Source organism: Microtus oregoni, unplaced genomic scaffold (genome assembly GCF_018167655.1).
Source record: "Microtus oregoni isolate MIOR12 unplaced genomic scaffold, Mior012 000020F_ref0000438, whole genome shotgun sequence".
NCBI lineage: Eukaryota > Metazoa > Chordata > Mammalia > Rodentia > Cricetidae > Microtus > Microtus oregoni.
The window spans coordinates 4904390-4928214 of NW_024543079.1; the positions used below are offsets into that span (position 1 = coordinate 4904390).

Sequence of the window (23825 nt, forward strand, 5' to 3'; positions counted from 1 at the left end):
CCGTGTTTCCCTGGGGCAAAGAATACTCCGGGAAAACCGGTTCATAAGACCTCAGGATGACCAGGGCACCATGTCTCACCTAGGAGAGACAGCTCTGGCAGGAGGAAGAGACTGGCCAAACGCTCCTGGGTGGGTGGTAGCTGACCGGTGTGTTAGAGGAACTGCATGGGGCCAAAACAGTTGGAGCAGGGCAGAGTGGTTCGCCCCTGGCAGGCTCCACTCATCCTAAGGTTGGAATGAGGCAGGTTTTGAGCTTAGAGGGCTGTCTGGAACAGACAGGGGGTTGAGAGGAAGTGGGGAGCTTGGTCAGAAGTCGCGGTGTTGGGGAAGGGATGATAGCCAAGCCTGGGCCAGGAAGAGTGGGAATGAGAATAAGCTGCAGCCCCAGGGTGCTGATGGAGCAGGGTCAAAGGCTTAAGGATACAGATGTCAAACACACTACAGGAATCTGGCTCTTCTGGGGGAGAAGTATCTGGAAGTGGGGGCCTAGCTTGGAGTCACTGGGCGGCTGGCGGTTGAGCCGGGAGAAGAAAGGAGGGCCCTGTGGAAGTAAGGCTGTGGAGGTGGGAAGCAGAGGGAGGGCGCTCAGGGGGCACCAGGAGTGGGCAGAGCCAGCCAATGCCAGCCAGGCCTCTTCTGCTCCCACCTGCTCTCCGGTGTTGTCTGTCACCTCTGCAGGCCTCGTCAGCAAAATGCCAGAAAGCCATCTTGAGTGATTCAGGAGTGTCTGAGCCTCAGCCTTAGGGCAGCTCAAACCGACCCCAATCCCTGAGCCCTCCTGCTGGCCTTCCCCTCCTCCCTGTGCCCGTCTTCCCTTCCTCCTCCCACTTCGGAGGCCCCCGCTGGCCCATGGCAGGGCCGAGGAAGTCCCTAGGCTGAAGTTCCCTTAGTCTCTTTCAACTGCAGTTTAAAGGAAAACACAAAGCCGGCTCAGCCCTCAGTGCGGGCGTCTGGGAGCCTTTGAATCCACTCCTCCTACGCTTGGAAGAGAGAACAAAGGTGGCTGGAGAGGAAGTAGCTGGACCTGGATGGGGGGGAAGAGTTCCTCCACTTTCTGAGCCTCCCTCGCCTACTCCAAGGCAGCTGTCACTGAGGCTCTGCGCATGGGGAAGACAGGCCTGACCCTGACCAGCAGACAGAGGTGCCTCCTCTCTTGGCCCTAGATTGTCACCTGTCCGAGATCCTGCCACTAGCAAGTCCCCCCTTGGGTTGAGCCCAGCGCTCTCACCACGCGGCTCCCTCTACATGCTCACCTGGCACCCGTGGCTGTGAGCTCTCTGCCTTCAGGAAACCCACTACATCCCACCAGCTGACCATGGGGATGGGGGGTGAGACTCTGAAAGGAGAAGCTGGCTCCCAGTCTGGCTTGAGGCGCCCCCCGGAGCTTCAATCCACAGTTCCTGCCCACTTGTCATCTCTCTACTAACAAATGGCACACTTCAGATCCTAGTGCAGAGAAACCTCTCAGCGTTAGTAAGCCTCATTCAAGGCTTCCCTGACCATCTTGACTGTGCACTTAGCTTTCCGCCCACTGGAAGCCAGTCCCTTCACAGTGATGAGCTCACTGGATCTCCATGTCTAAGAAGTGTTGGCTCTACAGCTGGCCCCAGTGTGTGGATGAGGAAACGGACTCAGGTGAAATCCGTTGGGCAAATTCCCAGCCCTGCCTGGCCTCCTCCAGAGCTCAGCTCTCCCTGTCCTGTGCCCTGTTACACTTCCTTGGTCTGGGACTGGGGAGATAGCTCTGTGTACAAAGGACCTGCTGAGCTCTGAGTCCCAGTTTTCACACTGAGGGGAACATGATGACATAATCCCAACACCAGGAGGTAAAGAGGCAAATTCCTGGGGTTACCGACCAGCCAATCTAGATGGTAAACCTCGGCTCAACTGTAGATCCTGTTTCAAAATAAAAGGCTGGCAAGGTGGCTCAGTGGGTGGGACCCTTGCCTCGAAGCCTGACGACCTGAGTTCAGTCCCTGGACCCACATGGTAGAAGGTGAGAGCCAACTCCTACAAATTGTGCTCTGACCACATTAGTGTGCCATGGCATGTGTTCGCACATACATACATACATAGGTACGTACATATCTACAATAAAAAATAAGGTAAGAAACCAGAGAGATGGCTCCATGGGAAGAGTGCTTGCAATGCAAACCCAAGGGCCAGAGTTCAAATCCCCAGTGCCAACATAAATGCCAGGCAGGTATAGCAATCCACCTCTAACCTGTTTCTCAGGAGGAAGAGACAAGGAATCTCCAAAGCAAGTTGGCCAGCTAAACAGACTGGCCAACTCTGGGTTTAGGTGAAAGACCCTGCCTTAACATATAAAGAGACATAGAGAAGACATTGATGTCCACCTCCAGCAAGACATACACACACACACACACACACACACACACACACACACACAATCTGTAGCAAATAACCCCTACCAGCCCCACCTTCAAGCCATGTCTAATGAAGACAGAGTTACCATATCTATTTCACAAATGAGGGGGCTAAGGCAGAGGGAGTCCATGCAGGGTGATCCAATCCTCCCTGAGCACCAGGAACAGAGCCACCCCACTGGCTCCTCCCACTGAAGTGTTCTCATGGCTCTCTCAGGATGCGCAAGGGGTCCCAGAGCCCCACCTGCTCCCAAGCAGAACAAACAAGAGGTGACAAAGATCAGAGGGGAAATATTTATACACGCTGCAGCGCTCTGTGAGCCCCTCGGAGGATGTCGCCCTCAGCCAGAGCAGTCGCCTGTCACGCTGGATTACCTCAAAGGCTGGGGCCCACTTAGTATGCTGGCTCCTCTCTCCCGAACCTCTGAGTCATCCATCCTGCCCATGCAGACGCGCCTTCCACTGACATTATCTTTAACGTTTTGTAATCATGAAATATTAATGACCAATATTGAATTTAAAGTACAATTTGTGTCTGGATCCTTCGGTGGAAAGGGCAGTTGTAAAGGGATAGTCTTGGGGGGAACTTGGACAGCCAAGGATGGAGCAGAGGGGGCTGGAGGTGAGGTGCATGCAGCAGGCTCCACCAGGGTCATCAGCTCATATCCGGCCAGCAAAGAAGGTGGCTGGCTGTCCATGACAGGGTGTTGCCCAAAGCAGTTGGAATCCTCCCACAAGGGTCGCCCTGGGCCAAGCCACATCTCCCAGCACCCCGAGTTTTCCTACATACAGATGAGTTTGCGTGCAGATCTAGAAACTGACTGGTGTCAGCCAACTGTACCCCCTTCAAGAGTAAGTTCCAGTCTGCACCCTGTGGCCGGGGACTGGATAGGTGTAGGTGAATCTGAGGGTGGGAAGGAATGGGCTTATGTATGCACTCTGGGGAACGGGGCAGTGAGAAAAGGTTCCCTTTGTGTGATCCTTGTCACCTCTTGTCTGTTTTGTTCCTCTGCTCTCCCAGTTTTCCCTTTTTTAAACTGGCTATGACTTCCCGCCCTCTTGGAGGGCAGAGGGACAGAGACTGCAGAATGGAGTGGCCTTTGTTTATTTAAAAGCATTGGTCAGTGTCACATATAAAACAAAAATCCCCCCTGGGCTTGGCAATCACATTTTCTGGTTCTAGTAAGGTGCCTGACAGACACTTAGCAAAGTATGATTAGTAGCCAGGGAAGGTATCTGAGGCAGGGGAATGTCAGAGATGGTGATCCAGGTCCACTGCACTCCGTTTCACATGAGGAAATGGAAGCCAAGGAAGGAGCAACTGACTTCCTGACTCTGTCCTGTGCTCCTTGGAGCATTGTGGAGGGAGCAGAGACTGGGGAGGAGAGATCATAGTGGGGCTCCAAGGCTTCCCCCAGGGAGTCCTCCCCTGTGCCCGCCCAGTCAGGGACTGCTTATCCCCCCCACACACAATGGGGATACCTTGCTGAACAAATGGTAGTGGCTTTCCTCGGTTCCGGGGCGGGGAGGAGAGAGCAAGGAGAACCTAGAGTGCAAACGAGGTGCTCTGGAGAGGTCTGAGGAGCAGGGAGGGGCTGGCTCACCACTGAGGGACAGAAGAAGGGACTCCAAGGTAGGTCTCTGGTAGAGGAAGGCTTTCTAAGAGCTGAGATTTTTATCTCTCTGTGAATCAACACTGAGAGGATTAGAAACCCCCTCTGGGAACAGAGAGATGTATATGGCTGGAGTAGCGAGCTGAGGAGAGGATACAGATGCAAGACCCTTTAGCAAGGGTCTTGAGTGTCGTCCCTCCACCCCCCCCCCATGCAGCCAGGTGTTGGGGCTTTAGGGAGCTAGTGCAGGTCTTTGAGCAGAAGAGTGCTATGGTCAGATGTAAGGTGTTCACCGTTTCCTTGGCCTGGATAAGAGGGAACAGGAGGGAACAGAACAGCCTGGAGCTAGTAAGATATCTCATGTTAACTTCATGCGTGGTGTCAAGATAGAGCCAGAGCCGTGGAAGCCAAGATGGGCCACTTGCCTGCATGGTGGAGGCTGCTTTGAGAGGCAGTGACTTCCTGGCCTCTGCAGTGTGTAAATCATTTCTTAGTTTCTCTTGGGCTGAGTGGGATCTCCAGGATCCTGAGCACTTAGCAGATACCAACAGGGCCAGAGACTGTGATGTGTACAGAGTCTCAGTAGGATAGCCCACTCTGCCCCAAGAGAAGGAAAACTTCTCCCAGTGCCCAGATCCCAGATACTGTTTTTACAGCCCCTGCTTCGCCTGAAGTCCCTCTGCTGTAGAGGAGTCCGAGCCCACACTCTGCACATTGGAGCCAAGCACGTGACCAAAGTTCTTGAGAGAGACAGAGAAGGGTGCCTGAACCTTCTGTCTCCCAAAAAGGAACATGGGGACAGGGCAAGACATGCTAAGAGGCCACTCCAGGCTGTCACCACACCCTTCGCTAGATCCTCTTCTCCACCACCCCCACCCCGCCTCCTACGCCTGCCTGGGCTGTGGGTAATTGGGAAGATCAATCTTCCTGCCCAGCCGACTGGCTCTCATCAGCACCTAGGGTAGGGACAGCAATCTAATTCCCTGAGGAGGAGGGTAGGGCGGGACTGGGGGCTGTCAGGGAGAGGGTCCCTCCACTCTGTACCCCTCCCCTGTCCATCATACTAAGTGGGTGCAAAGATGACCTCTCCTCTGGCTCCATCCCTACTTCCCACTCTCAATGCCTCCCCGCATTCTCTCTCTGGGCTCCTCTTTCTCTGTGGTGCTCAAGGAAAGTCACAGCATCCGCCCACTAATATTGCTGATGTGATGTTGGTTTCCCTGGTCCTTTCATGGGTCCTTGGAGGGGTGCAGGCACATCGTGCCCCAGTCCCTTCTCAGAGTCTCTTCTGAACACAGGCATGGAAACCACAGACAGGGAGAGTCCCTCACCACACACAATTTTACTAAGCATCTATTACGGCATGCAGTGTTAAACAAAACTTCTACTCACAGAGGAGGTGAATGAGGGCGGCAGAGATAGGATGTGGGCTCTGTAAAGCACTTGCTTTGAGAGCTCAGAGACCTGAGTCCAATCAGGACTCAGGTGGGAAAGAGACAGGAGAACCCCCAGGATTCACAGTAACCAGCATAGCCTAGTCAGCAAGTCCCCATGAGAGACCCTTCTCGAAGGAGGGAGATGACATTATTGAGAATGGCACCGGAGGCCTCCAAGTAACCGTTCATACCTGCACCTGCACCCAGACAGACAGACAGACACACTTTAAAAAAAATGCATGGTACCCAGTAAAAGCCGTGATAGCGTGTATCACAGGAAGTCATGGGCATGAGATGGTGGGGGAATCATCAAACAAGCCATCAGGAAGGAGGTGAAGGGTGAAGGGCAGAGACAGCCAAGGCCAGGGACATGCTGGCCATCTAAACCAGGCCACGAGACCTTGTCGGAGAGAATACAAGGCTTGGACTGAGGGCAGTCAGGGAGAGCTGCCTGGAGGAGGCAGGACCTTCGGGGCCTGGAAGGGTTCTGGCAGCTGAAGTGTTAAAAATCTCTGTTAGTTAGAAACTCTCTCTTTGAAAGCAGACCTCATCCAGACCCAGCTCTGTCAGCATCCCTGTGAGACCTCAGGGACAAAGCTTCACCTCTCTGAGCCCATTTCCTCATCCACCAAACAGCATTGATTCAAATGCCTTCCTTGTTTCACAGTTGACAGGATGATGCTGGAGGCACAGACCCTGAAGGGTTTGATATATGTCTTCTGCCTTTCTCAGGAGGAAGGTGACACCTTCCTTCTGGTCACTAGACCACGCCCTATGTCCTCTTCCTTTCCCACTGGCCCCATCCATCTCTGTTTTCTGCTCAATTGAGTCTAAATGTCCCATGAATGACTCTTTCCCTTGTTAGTGATCTGAACCCTCCCACACTCTCTGACCCCAGGGCCTTTGTATGTGCCGATCACTCTCCCCAGAGCAATCTCCCTCCCCCATCCCCTTCCTCTGGTTACTTCCCAGTTAGATATGAGTAGAAATGTCACTTGCTCCATAGAAAACGTGCCCACACCCAGCAGGGCAGGACTTCTTGCTGCATGTGCTCAGTCCCTGAGCTTTTCAATTCTTGTCACAGTCTGGAGTGGTGTCTGTCTCCACTTCTACACCGAAAGGCCGTGTTGTTCTTGTTCATTCCTGTGTCCTTGGTACAAAGGAGACTCCCATTCCACAGTCGTCAGCGAAAACCACAAGCCTCTGTTATGAAGAAATGTCCAACCTCACCCCAGCTGCTGTGCTTGGGGAACCCCAGGGCACCGGGAGGCTGAGAGACCAGTCCAGCTACTCTCCCAGAGCCCTCCTTCCCAGCCTCTTCCGACCCCTGGGGCTCCACCTGCCACCTCCCCAGATGCACAGCAAGCCAACTGACTAAGGAAGCGCCAGGCCAGAGCACGTTTAATTTTAATTTAGGAATCGGTTAAGGCTGCAGGCCCGCTCAGCTCTGGGCTGTCAATCAGCCTTCCTCAAGGCTGCATCAATTAGTTTAAAAATATTGAATGTAATTTTGCCTGACACAACATATTGCAGCTACTGCAAAATATAATTTATTTTAGAAGAAGAAATAATTAAACTAATTTGCATGTCAGTCAGCTGAACTGAGATGGCAATGGGGAGGAGGGCCATGGGAGACCTGGCCCCTGGAGGGGGCACCTGCCACTGGGCACTGGGTGAGGTCTGCTCTGCCTGAGTCTGAGCAGCTGCCACTGGATCGACAAAGAGTCGGGCAGCAGGAGGACCAGACATTGTGTCTGGACCACACTCTTAGAGTTAGGAAGCTGGCCAACTCCAGGGATGTTCCCGACTCTCGCCCCCCCGCCCCTGCCTCAGTTTCCCCATCTACAAAACAGGCTTGATCTCACCTTTGCCTGGGTTGTATGGAGACCCACGTGCGGTCATAAACAGGAGAGGTGAAGGCTAAACACTGCTGAGTGTTTTGCTTCACAACAGACCCCTGGAAGGTGCTACAGGGCTACATGCAGGCCTTCCAGTTATTACTGATTGAGTGACATGAACTGACCAGGCAGGACTGGACGATATCAGAGGCCTGCCACTCACCCCAAGGCAGAGTTTGGAGCTGCGTACACAATGAAATTCCTTGGGCAATGCCAACCTTTAGCACTGGTATTTTTTAAGGCTTCTTGGATGAGTTTCCAGGGGTGAGAAACATTGCCTAATGTTGAAGGCACAGGATGAGGGGAGAGGGGGGTCAGGAGCAAAGATGATTCTGAGACCCTTCCTCAGACAAAAGGACAGGGCTCTGTTGGGAAAGTGACCTATGTGTGACGTTGAAGGAGGAGGCTGGGAAGGCCCAGGTGTAGCACATGCCATGGTGTGACAACAGGGGACTCCCAGTTGCAGAACCTGGGTAGAAGGTGACTGCCCTTCATGAGGGAGCTGCCATGCTCCCAAGTCTTTCCCGCCTCTCCTCTAGCCCCACACCCCTACTACAGAGGCAGGCTGCCAGAGAGGACACTCAGGCCCTCACTAGCCCCACCATCAGCTGGGAGACAGACACCCGCCTGCCTCCATCTGCCTGTGGAGGTTCTCTGGCAACATACTCTTAAAAATAACGGCTCACTCGGCATCCCCAGTCACGACTCCCCTCCCTCGGTCCCGGAAGAGTCCCTCTAGTTGGTGAGGTGGCAGATCTTGATAAACTGAAGAGATAACATGGCCCCAACTGAGGGGAACTCCCAAAAGGGGTCGGCAATGCTAACGGAAGAGTTTCCCTCCTTCCCCTCCTTCCCCAGAGGTGGCCCACCTGCCTTCCCATCTCCAGTTCTGTCCTCTCCAGCAGCTGCAGTCAGCATCCAGCAGCCTCTGAGTTCAGAGCAGATGGGTCCACTCCCTCCAAAACTCATGGGGTGCCTGGATTCCTGGGAACTCCCAGACTGCCCCCAAAATAGCTCTCTGCCAACTCAGCTGGAGACTCTCACCATCCAAGCATCTGCTTGGAAGTGGGGTGACATTTGCCCTCCTGGGGGTTGCACCTGCAGTGAGTAGCAGGTAGACAAGGTCAGTAGTGAGCATGCTCAAGCTCACTGAGGATGGGGTAACAACAGGACTCAGGTAGGAGGAAGCTAGAAGGACCAGTGTTCAGGGAAGGGCTCAGAGAGGCCAGGCTGAGGCAGCCAGTTCTCTGTTACTACTACAAACCTGTGTGCCGATCTTCAGTGCTGTGTACACAGTTCCCAGCACTTTGTAACTCTTAACTCGTGGCGAGAAAACAAACACAGAGAAGTCAGTTCACTTTGCTGAGCTGACAAAGCTCCTTAGTGGCAGAGGCAGACTCAGTCTTGAACACCACACCCTGTCCACCTTTTAGGTATAGAAACTGATGTCAGGGTCTTGTCCCCGCTCAAGGTCTGGGTCAAGGTTTCAACCACCCCTGAAACTCAGGCCTCTTCTCCATCTCTTCAGATTCCAGCCATCTGCCCAACTGTGAGGGACAAGCTATTCTATCCCGTTTGCCAGCCAAATGCACATACTTGGACTCATCTGGTCTTTGCAGGGCCAGGTGTACTGAGAGCAACAATTTAGGGGCTTGGTCACCAGCTGACCCAGTGTCTAGACTTGGCCACATATTTCAGTTTCTCTTTTGCAGTGTGGGGGACATGAATTTTAGTAAACCACAGGATCCACAAGGGCAGCTGAACGATGGGTATGTGTGCTCTGGGACCATTCAGTGCTCTCTGGGTGACAAGACGGAGGCAGAGGCTTCATCTGAGGGTACCTGGTGATTATGGTGGAGGTGTCAGTGGTATGAACTGGCTGGACATCGTTGTAGCCACACTGGAGATGGTGCTAGTGCTGTCGATGATAGAGGGACAGTGGCCATGAGGGTGATGGCCTTAGTACCTGGGAGGATGGGGGAATAACAAGGATGGAGTTAATGGATGTGGTGATGATGATCTCCTGGGATGGTGGAGACAGCAGTGAGGATGCTACTGTTCATTACCTGCTAGAGTCAGGGAAGATAGTGTTGCTGGTAGTCATAGTAGTGGTAATGGTGGTGGCAGTAAAAGCAGTAACAATGCAGATTGTGGTGGTGCTCCTGGTAGTGATGATGGTGATGGTGTTGATGATGGTGATGGTATTGATGATGGTGATGGTAGTGATGATGGTGATGGTATTGATGATGGTGATGGTGTTGATGATGGTGATGGTATTGATGATGGTGATGGTGTTGATGATGGTGATGGTGTTGATGATGGTGATGGTAGTGATGATGGTGATGGTATTGATGATGGTGATGGCATTGATGATGACGACGATGGTATTAGTGATGGTGATGGATGGCTGGTACTATTGTTCATGGTCACAGAGGTTGTGGTGGTAATGGCCGTGGGATTGACACTAGGGATGATAGGGATGGTGGGTATGGTGAAGACGATGGTGGAGATGGAGAGGAGGGTGGTGCAGATGATTATGGTAATGGTAACCACAGAGGTGGAGTGGCAATAGTGGAGATGTTCGTGGTGATATAGTGATGGTGGAGATGGGTGTGGTGGGAAGGATGGTGGTGGGGATGCAATGGAATGAGAATGGTGCAGATGGGCATGGTGGAGAGGTGGGTGGTAGTGGAGATGGGCATGGTAATAATGGTAGAGATGGATGGTAAAGAGGATGGTGGTGGGGATGGGATAGGTGTGGTGGAGATGGGCATGGTGCAGAAGATGGCACAGAGATGGTGGTGGGGATGGATGGAAATGGTGGAGATGCTAATGGTGTAGGGTAGTGGAAATGCTTAGGAGATTGGAGTAAGGATCATGGTGTGATTACTCAAGCCCAGATGTCCCCATTGGATAGCACAAAGCGTCTGTCGGGTTGACTCCACTGCCTAATCTTTCGGGAGTGAGCAGTTGTCTAATCTCATCCTTGAAGCTGCTTGCCCTCCTCGCTCTTCTCACAGACAATCATGCTCAGCTATCGAGAGCATCCCTCCGGATCCGAATCCTGGATGTGAACGACAATCCTCCAGAGCTGGCTACACCCTACGAGGCAGCTGTGTGTGAGGACGCCAAGCCAGGCCAGGTACCCAAAGGGACTGGGGACCAGGGAGCTGTCATGCCAGAGCCCCCACCTCACCTCATTCTGTATCCTGCCCCTCCCTACCCTACAGCTTATCCAGACTATCAGCGTGGTGGACAGAGATGAGCCCCAGGGTGGTCACCGCTTCTATTTTCGCCTGGTACCAGAAGCACCCAGCAACCCTCATTTCTCTCTGCTGGACATCCAAGGTGAGCTACCTGTGAGCCACCACCCCCAGGGTGGCAGAGAGGACCGGCATATTGCTTTCCTCCTCTGTAGAAACTAAGACTCCATGAGAGCCGGAGCTGGGTCTAAGATCACAGAGTATGAAGCCGGTTATGGCTGACACCCAGTCACTGGTCAACCCTGAGGGTTGGCAGGGTGAAGGGATGTATCCCAAGGGCAGAGAATGTCAGCTGAGCACCCAGGGGAGCCGTAGGGTAGATATTGGAGGACAGTCCCTGAGCCAAGTGACAGAAAGGCAGAGCCATACACAGACCCGCACATGTGGTTCAAAGTGCCGTCCAGCTCAAGTTCCTGTGGCATCCTCAGAAACACAGTGGCAGGCAGCTTTTCCACCCCTCCCCACCTTAGTTGTCTCAGAAGGAAAAGGGCCTTCCCAGAGTCCTGCAGGGTCCTTCAGGGTGTAGGCCTACTGAACCTTTCCAGTTCAGTTCACATCTACACTTGGGGGTTTCAAACCCACACCCATAAGGTACAAACACACACACACACACTCACTCACACACACACACACACACTCTCTCTCTCTCTGTGTGTGTAAGAGAGAGAGAGAGAGAGACACTTGTCTCTATACAGTATAGATGTTCCGTGACTCAGTTTCCCCCCTGCAAAAGCAATTGCCCACCTGCCTGAGCTGAGTCTTTCATGATACTGCACTCCTTCCTCCGAAGTACTCATGACAATGGTATTGAAATCTCTAAAAAGCCAAGCCAAAGCTGAGGTAGGCGGATGTCAACGGACAGGAGTGAGGACCCCAGCAGGCAGCCCACACTCAGCTAAGGGCTCTCCATGACTTCCTGTCTACGTCTCCATTTCATTGTCTAAAAATGGGGCTAATACACAGCACTTGATGTGGTCGGGTACCCCCAAAGGAGGGCTCCTGGGGTAGACTGCAGACCCCAAACTCTCACTGTCTACTTTCAGACTATTAAACACCGTTGAGACATAATCCCTATGTGGCAAGCTCTGCTCTGGACCCTGGAAATACAATGACAGATGGGAGAGAATCTCCGCCCTCGTAGAGTTCATATTCTATTGAAGCAAGACAGAAATTAAACAAATCAATAATATGTCAGACACGATGAGTGGCCAGGGAGGAAGGAGAGCACAGTCTTGATCCTCAAGAGTCTGGGCCTCATTCTGTTCGTTGTGGGACTTTGGGTGCCCAGAGCAATGCTGGCACCTTGTAGGTGTTCGGTAAATCGTGTGCCAAGAAGTTGAAAACAAAAGGTGGTCTGGGAGGGCCTCTCTAGTGAGTAGTCGATGAAACGGGTGGGCGATAGCTCAGTGGGTCAAGTGCCCACTGTGCAAGGATGAGGACGTGAGTTCAAATCCCCAGCACCCATGTCAGCTGGGCACAATAGAATGTTTCTGTAACTTGTCACTGGGAGGCAAGGACAGGAGGACCCTGAGAACATGCTGCCAGCTAGCCTAGTCTAATCAGCGAGTTCCTGACCAAGAACACCCTGCCTCAGAAATTAAGGTGGAAAAGAATAGAGGAAGACAGGGGACACCAGCATCTGCCTCTTACACACAGGCAGGTGCACTGCATATCCATGCTCACACAAGCACACACCACACACGCGCATATACTTACACTTACACAAATACATGGAAACTAAAGGCAGCTAGGAGTGAGCCACTCAGATAACCGGAGTGAAAACCGTCTGGTGGCGGAAACAGCGAGTTTCAAACAAATGGAAAACAGAAGTAGAAAGGGACATCAAGAGGCATGGGGTGGGGGTGGGGTTAGACCATGTTGGTTCTTTCTGGTCCTGGAACAGGCCTGGGGTCACTCCCAAGGGTTTTAAACCCTACCCCCTACAGGGAGAAGCCTCAAGGCCTCTGAAGTCAAACCCATCTGTGTTCCCAGGAGCCCTGTTAAGAGTCTTTACCATACAGAGCCTCTCTGACAACTGAGCCTGGAGGACAAGGACAGGCAGCTAGAGCTGGACCCTGGAGCCCCTGCTGTGTCTGGCATCAGCCCCTCCATGGAGGGCAGAGGCATGGCTGTGAGAAGGGATAAGGCTGTAGGAGAAACTGAAGCTCAGAGTCACAGCTATTTAAATCTTTTTGGAAGTAATTCAACAACCAGTACAACTCAGCCCACACATCCCTCCCATCCTACCCTGAGCTGGTGCCCATGGTCAGTCCTGTGCCTGCCTCTCCAAGTTCAGGGGTCTTCACAACTCTGGGGCCCGAGGTTCCACCCCTGCTCTTTCTCCCAGCTTAGGTACCTCCAGAGCTCCCTTTTGGGGTTGTCCTCTAGGGCAAGCTTTGGGGACAGGGTAGCCTTAGCCTCATGAGGTCAGAGCAGCCATGGAAAGCCTCCTCCTCCAGCCCTTCAGCCCCGTCCCTCAACATCGCAACCCCCACCTCCTCGCCATATAAATATCTTAGGTGACAAGCGACTACCCCAACCCATCTGCTTCTTTGTACAAATGTGTAGCCAGTTTGGAAATGTGATTTATAAATATTGCCTTTGCAGCCAGGGATTGACGCTGATGGATGTCGAGCCAGATGGATGGATGCTACTCCCGGGCACGGGTCCCGCCTTGAGGGGTGGGGTGGGCCTGGGGTGGTCAGTGGCTTCTCAGAGGAAGGCAGCTGGATGGGGTCAGACAGTACCCCAGGAATCCCCTTCCACCGGGCGGAGGTATAGCAGGGCTCTGAGTGCTCAGAACATCTGACCGCGTAGTGGGAGACAGCAACTCTGGGACAGCATCTCCGTCTTGCTTGGCAGTTGGAGGCTGGGCCAGGGCCAGCCACTCATTTCTCAAATCTGTCTGCATCTCTCTGCCGCCACTACTGCTATTGTCTCTCACAAAACACACTGACGTTTCTGACCTGTAGCCCATGGCAATGCCTGTATTTTTTATTGTAAGTGTCCTTGGCTACCAGGCAGGTTCAAGCCAGGACAGAAACCATGTCTATCTTATTCACAGTCATGTCTCCAGGGGCTAGAATAATCCTGATGTATAGAGAGTGTTCCGTTCAGATTTGCTGTGGAATGAATGGATGATGTATCACTGGGTCACTTCTTGGTTTAAAGCCCACGAATCAATGGTCGCCGGCTTTTCAGAAAGTAGCTCAAGTTCCTTATGAAAACTGGCCTGCTAAACTTCCCAGGATGGGCTTCTGCCTCCCTCCAGCCACGGGCTGGGCTTCAGCCTCAGCACCAGCACATGGGCTGTTCTCATTTCCTGGACTTACCCCCCAGGATGAACTTCCGCTCACATATCTATCCCTTCTCCCAGGAAACTCTCCCTGATCTCCCATGCATGGTCAGATCCTCTCACACAGTCTTCCCACTCTGGTCCTTCCCAGTACTCTCACAGTCTGTGATCCTAGACCGAGCTGTGGGCTCCTTCAATTAGTGTTCGCCTCTGACATCAGCAGCTGAGCTCTGATCCAGGCAACAGCTGACTTAGCGCGACATTATTCCTCCCCAGCAGCCGGCAGGCAGCCTAGCGGCAGCAGTTAACTAAAAACTGAAGAAGGAAGAGAGAGAATGAGAGAGGGAGGAGGAAAGGAGGGAGGAGGGAAGGAATTGGTAGATGGCAAGCGAGGGAAGATGGATGAAGGAGTGGAAGCTGATGGATGGCGGAAGGAGGATGGATGGATAGGTGAGGGATAAATAGGTATATAAAGAAGCTGAACGGATGGAGAGGTAAGTGATGAAGAGTGGATGGGTAGGTGGGATACAGAGGATGGGTACAGAGTGCTGGAGGATAGAAAGAGCAGAGATGGAGGATAGCGAATAGATAGAGGAGAGACGGATAGACGCTGGAAAGTGGACAGATGTATGAAGACGAGAGGACTGATGGGTAGATAGATCTGTGGATGGATGGTGTGAGGTATGTGTGGATGGGTGGATGGCTGATGGAAAGTGAATGTACGTATAAAGGCTAGAGAATGGATGGACAGATGAATCCGTGGGCGGTAGAGGGTAGATGGATGGACGATGGGTGGATGTTGGAAAGCGGAAAGTGTGTGTATATAATGATAGCTAGAGCCATCTCTCCAGCCCATAGTCACTTCTTTGAAAATTTTTGAAGTGACGTTTATTTATTTTGTGTCCTGAGTCACATGGCATTTAGAGGTCACAGGATAACGTATATGAGTTGGGTCTCTCCATCCACGTTAGTTCTAGGGGTGAAGCTCAGGTCGTCAGGCTTGGTGCGAGCCCCTTCATCTGCTGAGCCACCATGCCGGCCTCACGAGTCACTTCTTGCTGAGCTTAGTTTACATATACACCAGGAAGACCCTGCCCCAGCCACAGTTAGGAGCTAAATGTGTGTATCAGGTGCCCACAGGTTGATATATGAGAAGCACCCAGTTGGTGCGGATGCACCCCCTCCATCCCCTTCTTTGCCCTCTGTGCTTGGGTCTCCTTTCTTCCCTGGCCGGAGGCAGTGTTTCTTAGCCTGAGCTGCCTCAGCCTTTAACAGGAGGCTCCAGAGGCTAAGCTAGAACTTTCTTGAGGACTGTTCACCTGTAGCTGCCGCTTAGCCTAAGAGTTGTGGTCCCTTCAAACTTTGCTCCCTTGAGACTGGCATAGGGCCAGGCTCCAGCTGGCCAGGAGAGAAGAAACAGGCGCACATTTGCTTCTTACAAGGTGACCAGTGCCACAACAGGACCATGCCATGCATGGGTCCACGTCATCAAAGCAGGGCACTGGAGCTAAAAATCCCTCCTTCTCAGGGAAGTGGAGAAAAGAAGCCATGGAGGAGAGGTTATATCTAGATGAAGCATGATGGATGAGGAATTTGCCCAGACAAGAAGGCAGAGGGGATGTCCCAGATAGCAGAGACTTGCAGAAGCGAGAGGCAGAGACATCCAAACAGGGAGCAGGTGTGGGGTGCGGCACGTGCGAGAACCATCAACCAGCATTTAGGAGGAACTGTTGTGTGCTGGGAATAATTCTGTTCCATCCTCACTGTGAGGTGAGACTCTGGCTCTGTTTACTGATGCGGGCACTGAGGACAGAGCGAGCTGGTGCACGGTGCATACGTGTTATTAACACTTACATGGAAATGTTCAACCGTGCACAACAGTGGGTAGAAAAAGACACTGAACCTCGTTACATCTGAACCTCTGCCCACCTCCTGTGTGTGTCCAAGGCCGTGAAGCAGTCATCCCAAGGGCTCTTTCCTCATCATTGTGCTCATGGTAAAGAAGACCAGACTTGGGAGACTGTGGAGAGGGGCAGCTAGGGAAACTGGCTAGGCCCTGGGCTGAGGTAGTTTAAAAACTAGCCCCAGGAAGACCTCAGCTTGCCTCTCCACACACGCATAGGTTTCCTTGAGATACCTGGTACCCACAACAGTGGGAAAGGACGCTGGGCTCCCAAGGTCTCAGGTGAGAACCCGTGCTGACAAGGTTAAGGGGAGCTGAGCCTGACAGGCAAGCAGCAGAGCCATCAACAGAGATGGAGTGTCACTCCTGGGGCTCTGAGCCCATCAGACCCCCACACTGTGCAGGACTGAGAGGCGCTCCCAGAAAGCAAGGGTCAGTGCTGCCTGGTACACGTGGGACAGATGTGGATAAGGCAGGAAAAGGGGAGGAAGTGAGTGCCACCTGTCCCTTGGCCTATACTGCCAGACTAGTTTCCCTTTGCCAGTTTTGCCTGGTCTGCAGCAAGCTCAGGCTGGGCAATAGGCACCGCTGTGCAATTTACCCCTCTCTCTGGCCACCTGTGTGAAAAGGATAACTTTGGGTAGGGAGGCTGAGGCTCTGTGGCTTCCTCATCTGGCCATGAAGGCCGTGTCCCCACCCCGGAAGCTCCAGAACTTCAAAGTAACATGGAGAGCAGAAAGGCCCCTCAGCGACAGGCTCGTGCCAGCCAGTGCTGCCATTCACCTCTGATAACCTTGGATTTGTCAAGGTCCAGCAAACCACAACCAAGGACCACAGGACACCTAAAAGCAGAGTGCATTTGAAATAGGAGCTGAATCTGGAACAAAGCAAAGCTTTGATATCAATGGGGAAAAAAGTTGGCATAGCCAAGGCCAGGACCTTGGCCCAGCTGGGGACAGAATCTTGGATTAGCTGGGAACAGTACCTTGGCACAGCTGGGAGCAAAACATCTTAGAATTGATGAAAACACACTTAGGACAGCTGGGAACCGAATCCAGGGACAGCTGAGGACACCCAGGGGCTCTGTGAGCCAGAGGATCTCAGCAGCTGGGGCAGAACTAGGGGAGATCCTTGGAGAGGCAGCAGTTCAGGGTGTGAAGGGGCAGATCTCAAGGTGGGCTCAGGATGTGGCTGCGCCGGAGTCTGGCCCAGCCCTGAGTCACATACCGCCCGTTTCTCCCGCACAGATAACACAGCTGCGGTGCATACACAGCACGTGGGCTTCAATCGGCAAGAGCAGGATGTGTTCCTCCTGCCCATTCTTGTTGTGGACAGTGGGCCACCCACACTGAGCAGCACGGGCACCCTCACCATCCGCATCTGTGGCTGCGACAGCTCCGGCACCATCCAGTCCTGTAACACCACCGCCTTTGTCATGGCTGCCTCTCTCAGCCCCGGCGCACTCATTGCTCTCTTGGTCTGTGTCCTCATTCTGGTCGGTGAGTTCATGCGCATCCCACCATTATTGAACCTGGGCATCCTTGCCCAGATAGACCACAGCCTGGGAAGGGAGCCTCAGTCTCCCCTACATAACGATAGACTGGCTAGAACCATCTCTGACCTCTTCTGGCAGCTCCCATGGGAAGTCTCTCAAGTGCAGATGGTGGCCCACTTGGAACAGAGTTCATGCAGTGCCCCTCCCATAGCTCAAGACTCCCTAGTGTTTAAAACCCCATGTATAGCCCAGTCTGGTGGGTCTCTCCTGGAATCTCGGCACTTGGGAAGTTGAGGCAGGAGGATTGTTGCAAGTTAGAGGCTAGCCTGGGCTATGTAATAAATTCCAGACCAACCTGGACTACAGAATGACACCCCTTATCAATAAAAAGAAACAGGGACTTGAGGTGTGACCAAATTGGTAGAGTGCTTGCCCACCGTCCACGAAGCTCTGGGTTCAATCCCTGGTACTGCATAAATCGGGGGGGGGGGTGCAGGGTTGTGATAAAAACACCTCAGAAGGAGAGACAAGGGTATCAGAAGTTAAAGGCCATTTTTGGCTATACAGGGAGTTTGAGACAAACCTATTTGACACAAATCTCTGTTTCAAGGAGGACAGGAGGAGGGACATGGACACCAAGCCTAGCTTTTAAATTCTCTTGTTTAGTGCCCTTATTTGTTCTCCGTAAAGAGAAGCATGGCTGCATGGCTAGGTGTATCAACCTGTCTCAGATGAAGAAACTGAGGTTCACAGAGGTTTGGCTTGGCTAAGGTGGCACAGGTTAGGTCTCCTTGGTCTGTGTCTCCACCTCTAACTCTAACACCTGCCATGAAACAACACCTTGGGGCACCTTAGGGCACCTGGGACAACGTCTTTAGACTCTGGGGACACTGGTAGCAGAAGCTATTTGAACCCCAGTGTCCCCAGTGAGCGGAGATGTGAACAGCCTTTGACTGCCGTCACAGCCATGGCCACCCTAGTGTAGACTGTAGACACAACAGCCAGAGCACGGAGTTCTCTGGAGACCATGCTCGCCAGCCCTGCCCAGTCTCCCAGGAGATGACAACCCCCCTTGTGCTGTCCATCCTCCAGTGACCTACTGTGCCCCTTCAGATCCTCACAGAGGCCAAGAGCACAGCCCCTCCCGCCCCAGCATACCCACGGCTCAGAAACCCTTTTTTCCATTGGGTGCACTTTACAGCGGTTTCATTTTCCGAGGCAGTGCAAACAAATTTCTGCCTAATTGCCCACAAACGAAGAAAGTGCACATCAGTGCTCTAAAGGTGACGGGCGGAATCACTGATCAGGTCTGGCACATCTGTCGCCCGCCGCCCGCAATCCTCACCATCTGCTCTCCTGGGCATCCCCTCCACAGCCCTGGGTCTCCAGCTCCAAACGCGGTCCATCTATCTTCTCCACTTCTCTCGCAACATGTTTCTTCCCTCCAGCCCTCCCTCAAGGCCTACCTCTAGCCCCATTCCCTTCCCTGTTGTAAGCTACCGTGTGAAGTGGCAAGCTCGTACCCCGTGTGTGTGTGTGCTGTGACCCTCACAGCTGGCTCTGGCTACAGGTCTGGCTGGGTCAGTCTGGAGCCAATAGAAGAGTCTAAATCCTGCCTCAGGGCTTGGCATGTGTCTGTCCATCAATGTATCCACCTATCTATCCATCATCCTTTATTCACAAATCCATCAGTGAACCCCTCTCAGATGTTTCCACAATAGGGTTTATCACTGAGCGAGAGATTTTTATTTAAATTCGTTCTCGGGGCTGGAGAGATGGCTCAGCAGTTACAAACACTGGCTGCTCTTCTGGAGGATTTGGATTCCATTCCCAGCACCCACATGGCAGCTCGCAACCGCCTGTAACTCCAGTTGCCAGGGATCTGAGCCCTCTTCTGGCATCGAACAGCACTGTGCATGTGCTGCACAGACACACGGCAAGCAGAACACCCAAACACACACCACATAGTGAACTAAAAACTATTCTTAATTTCAGACATGTATACAATGTATCTGGATTGTATCCACCCAGACCCCCCCCCACCGTCCCCACATGTCCCCTTCTGACCCTCAGGTCCTCTTTGTGTCTTTGCTATAATAACCCGCTGAGTCCCCTTAGTGCTGCCTGCACAGGTGGTAGTCCACGGGGGGCGTGGTCAACCTACCAGTGACCACACCTCTGAAGAAAAAAAGCCAGTTCTTCCTTTCTAGGCTTCCACCAAGGTAGCTTTAGGGCTAAGGGTGGGATCTTGCTGGCACCTCCCCTATCCTTGCTGGAAGGTCAACTGTCTTGACCACAGCTGCTGTGTGACAGCCAGTCCAGAAGGCAACACGTCACAGCACCCCTCCCCCTCCTCCGGCTCTTACCTTCTTTATTTCCCCCTTTCCACATTCTCTGAGCCCCGGCCGAGGGAGAAGAGGTAGTGGGAAAGAGAGTGGGAAAGTTGAAACCTTTGGATGTATGAGATTCTCTTGGTCAACCCAGAGGAGTGGAAATTGGTCCAGGCTGGGGCCAGAGAAACTGGAGTTGGTAGAGGCAAGTCAAAGCCGCGGGCCTGCAGGGCAGTGCAGGTGGGGGAGTGTTGTGGAGGGACAGGTCCTGGGAAGACAGCTAGGGAGCTGGGGGAGCCGGAAGGAGAGCAAGTTTGGAGGACAGAAGAAGGTGTTAGTGACGTCAGCAAGGTGGGTGGAAGAGGAGAGGAATGTGAAGTCTTGGGGGCCGGATGAAGAAGGACATGAAGTCACTCATTCACTCCTCTCAGTCAGGTCTCCCGGCAACTCATTCATTCATTCATTCATTCAGCAAACAAGCAAGCACACATCTAATGTTTGTTCCGTGCCAGGCACCAAGCTAGGGGAACGTTTTTGGGTCTCAGAGGATATTTATTAGGGTTAGCTTGGCAGGACCTGGGCTGTGGTGAGCTGTCCCTCGCTAGTTGAGAGGAGGAAAGGGGAGGCCTCAGAGACAGATCTAGGACCTACTAAGGTCCCACAGTTGTGATGAATTCCTTGCAGCTGCTGCTAGTGAAGAGGCCACACTGGGGGCCGCGGGGTGGGGGGAGGGCGCTGACCAAGACACTGAATGAAAAGCATAGAATTCCGAGGGTGGAGGAGGGGGACAAGGACAGAAGACAGACAGACAGGTGCCTTCAACCTTACAGCGCCTAGAGCCGAGGATGGCTGGCCCTCAAATCTCGGCAAGCCCAGTCCCACTAGCAGTATTTCTGCAATCTGCATACCTCCTGAGATGACTAGCTCACCACCTACCTTGAGTGTCAGTTCAGTGCTCACTGTAAGAAATGGGTTGGGGATGGAGGGGAGCCAGGCAGTGTCCTATGCTGAGCTCAGCCCTCACTCTGTCTCCTTGTCTTCCCCCACCCACCCACCCCGCAGTGCTGGCTCTGCTGATCCTCACCCTCAGGCGTCACCACAAGAGCCACCTGAGCTCGGATGTGGATGAGGACATGCGGGACAACGTGATCAAATACAACGACGAGGGCGGCGGCGAGCAGGACACCGAGGCCTATGACATGTCAGCGCTGCGGAGCCTTTACGATTTCGGGGAGCTCAAAGGTGGCGACGCGGGCGGGGGCACGGCCAGTCCCCCACCGGCCGCTTCCTCCTCCGAGCGCCACTCGCTCCCTCGGGGACCGTCGAGCCCGGAGCCGGACTTCTCGGTGTTCAGAGACTTCATCAGTCGCAAGGTGGCGCTGGCGGACGCGGACCTGTCGGTGCCGCCCTACGACGCCTTCCAGACCTACGCGTTCGAGGGCGCGGGCTCGCCGGCTGCCTCGCTCAGCTCGCTGCACAGCGGCTCCACCGGCTCCGAGCAGGACTTCGCCTTTCTCCGCGCCTGGGGCCCGCGCTTCCGGCCGCTGGCTGCACTCTACGCCGGCCACCGCGGGGACGATGACGCCCCGGCCTCCTAGCCTCAGCCCGGCCAGTCCTGCAGCGCGGCCCCGACGGGAGGGGACCTGCATGGCCTCCGCGCCGCGACACGCCCCCAAGGGGTGAAGCTTGCGAGGACTCAGGGGTAGGGGGTGGTGACCAACGTCAGGAAAAGGGAGAGGAACCCGGCCTGCGGGGCCCTGGAGTTGTAAGGGACCGCGGAGGGGGAACCCGGTGCTGGGAAAGGACCTGGGAGGAGAAAGCAGAAGAGGGCGCTGCTGCCATGCCCGCCCCAAGGCTTTCTGGCATCTTAAGTAAAGATGAAGGAAGGGCTGTTCATTTACTAAGCACCTACTGTGTGCTGGGAGCTACCCAGAGACCGAATGCATTGTTGTAGAAGCTATGAGGTGGAGTCCCAAAGGTGCCAGATAGGAAAGCCCCCAGAGAAGTGGTCGTGACCTGCCCAGGAACACCCAGACAGCAAGCGGTGACGCCTCTGGCACTGACCAGCTGCCTGGACAAGTCACCTCATTTCTCTGGGCCTCAGTTTCCTCATCTGTCAAATGAGGTTAATAACAGCACCTACCTCGAAGATTTGAGAGGATGAGAAGGGTTCATGTGTGAAGTTGTTGGGCAGTGCCTGGCACAGAGTAGGTGTTCAATAAATGCTCGCCTTTGTTACTACTCTTATCCTTGTGGTTACTGGAGGCCCGCGTGTCTGAGCTCACTCCCTCCCCTTCTGCCACCTCCCAGCATCCCCAAGGGAAGAGGAATGGGTCCCAGCTGTCAGCCCCTGGTCCTCCTCTGAGGGGAAACAGATGTGCCTAGCAACTGCAGAATCTTCCTGCTCCTTGGGCTACATCAGAATAAGGCCCCTGGCAAGGATGCTAAAACAAGAAGAGCTTGGATGAGGAGAAAACACTGCTCACAGTGGTGACAGTGGTGACGTTATCTGTCTGTTGTGGGAGCTGGGGTCTTTCCCTCCTTAGATTCCAACCTAAGATTCTCCAGGACTGGGCATAGTGGCATAGACCCGCAGTCCTGAGAAGGAAAAGCAAGAGGATCAGAAGCTCAAAGACACCCTCAGCTACTTCGTGAGTTTGAGGCCAGCCTGGCTACATGAGACCCTGTTTATAAAATAATGGCTGTCTCCTGTCCTCCCTCCCAGCCCCTCTAGGGTGGCTCAGTGATTATCCATGGGCCTGGTGTGAATTCAAGCTTCTGCTAGCTGGCCACCCTTCATCCAGGCAATCTACTGCTGAAGCCTCAGTTTGCTTGGCTGTAAAGTGGGAGTAGTGGATGCTAAAAAGGAGGTAGCTGGTGCTGAGCTCCAATCTCAGTGTCTCCCTGACATGTAGGAAGTATTCAGTAAATGTTCTTTGGTGACCTCATCACCCTCCCAGGGAAGTCCCACTCCTTCTCCCCATGCAAAAAAAAAAAAAAAAAAAAAAAAAAAAAAAAAAAAAAAAAAAAAAAGCACAGTGATGAGCTGGAGGTAGCTGAGACCAGGAAACAGGCTCACAGCAACAATGTGCCCAAAATTACTATTGGGAGTACATAAAGAAGATAACTTTCAGGAGTTCGTTCTCTCCTTCCATGGTGGGTTCCCTACTCAGGTGGCCAAGCACTTTTACCCAGTAAGCCATCTCACTGGTCCCAACTAAGTAGTTCCCGCCTTCCAGTAGCTAAAGGCCCAGGGGACAAAGGCAGAGGCCACTGGTAATAACACCTTTGATGAAGCAGACTGAACAGAGCAAAGCCCCAGGAGTGCAGGATGGAGAGTAGATAATTCCTGGGGTCTACTGGGTCTTAAAGCGTAAGTGTGAGATGGATGAGGTGATCAGGCAAGCGGGGCGTCTGCAAAGGCTGGGCTGCACAGGTTGCAGCATGCAGGTGGTCCCCTGAGCTGGCTCACCAGGAGGAGGAGACTTAGGTGGGAAGGCTGTGGAAAGATCTTGAAGGCTCAACTAAGAAACCTTGCGGCTTTGTTCACCTTGGACCTTGGTGAAGGAAACCCAGCCTGCAAGAGCTGGAATTCACACCAGGCCCATGCGCAAACACTGAGTCACCTAGGGGGCTGGAAGGGAGTTCAGGAGGCCACTATTGTCTTATAAGCATAGCTCCATAGACATTTATCCATCTTCTGATGACCACTGTGGTGGCTGATGGCAGTGACATGGGTGGTGAGTGAGGTAGGGAATGTGGGAGTCACATTCTTCCTATGAGGGACTCTCAACCCCCAACTCCTGTAGTTAATACAGCAAATGAGCATTTGGGGACCCAGCTCTCACAGAGCCCAGGGACAGCTCTGAGGTTGCTCATCATTATGTCCCTTGCCAAGAGGAAACCTGAGACTAGGGGTTATCAAGGTGACTTTCAAGGTCACCCAGCTATTAACAGCTGAGACAAGGCAGGGCTTACCCCAAGCTTGTTTTACACACACACACACACACACACACACACACACACTTGGCTGCCTTGACTCACTCTGATCTCCCCAAGCAGGGAAATGATCTATTCAGAGGGATACAATGTCACAGACCCAAACCCTACACATGACCTGGCAAGATCACAGAGTGGAAAGACTGGACCAGAACAAAGAATTTCACTGATACTGATTCACCATCCAGGCCTCCTGCTCTGTGGTC

General features: G+C 53.3%; 1 protein-coding gene across 1 annotated transcript in view; it reads left to right on the forward strand.

The window, feature by feature from the left end:
* The window catches only part of Cdh22 (cadherin 22), a 123735-nt gene extending 101880 nt beyond the window's left edge, over positions 1 to 21855 (forward strand). The window contains exons 9-12 of the mRNA XM_041670875.1: positions 10355 to 10476; positions 10565 to 10682; positions 17043 to 17294; positions 20683 to 21855. Of these exons, the coding sequence (XP_041526809.1) occupies positions 10355 to 10476; positions 10565 to 10682; positions 17043 to 17294; positions 20683 to 21218 (1028 nt within the window). The 3' untranslated portion in view covers positions 21219 to 21855. The remainder of the gene's footprint in view (positions 1 to 10354; positions 10477 to 10564; positions 10683 to 17042; positions 17295 to 20682) is intronic.
* The last annotated feature ends 1970 nt before the right edge of the window (positions 21856 to 23825 follow it).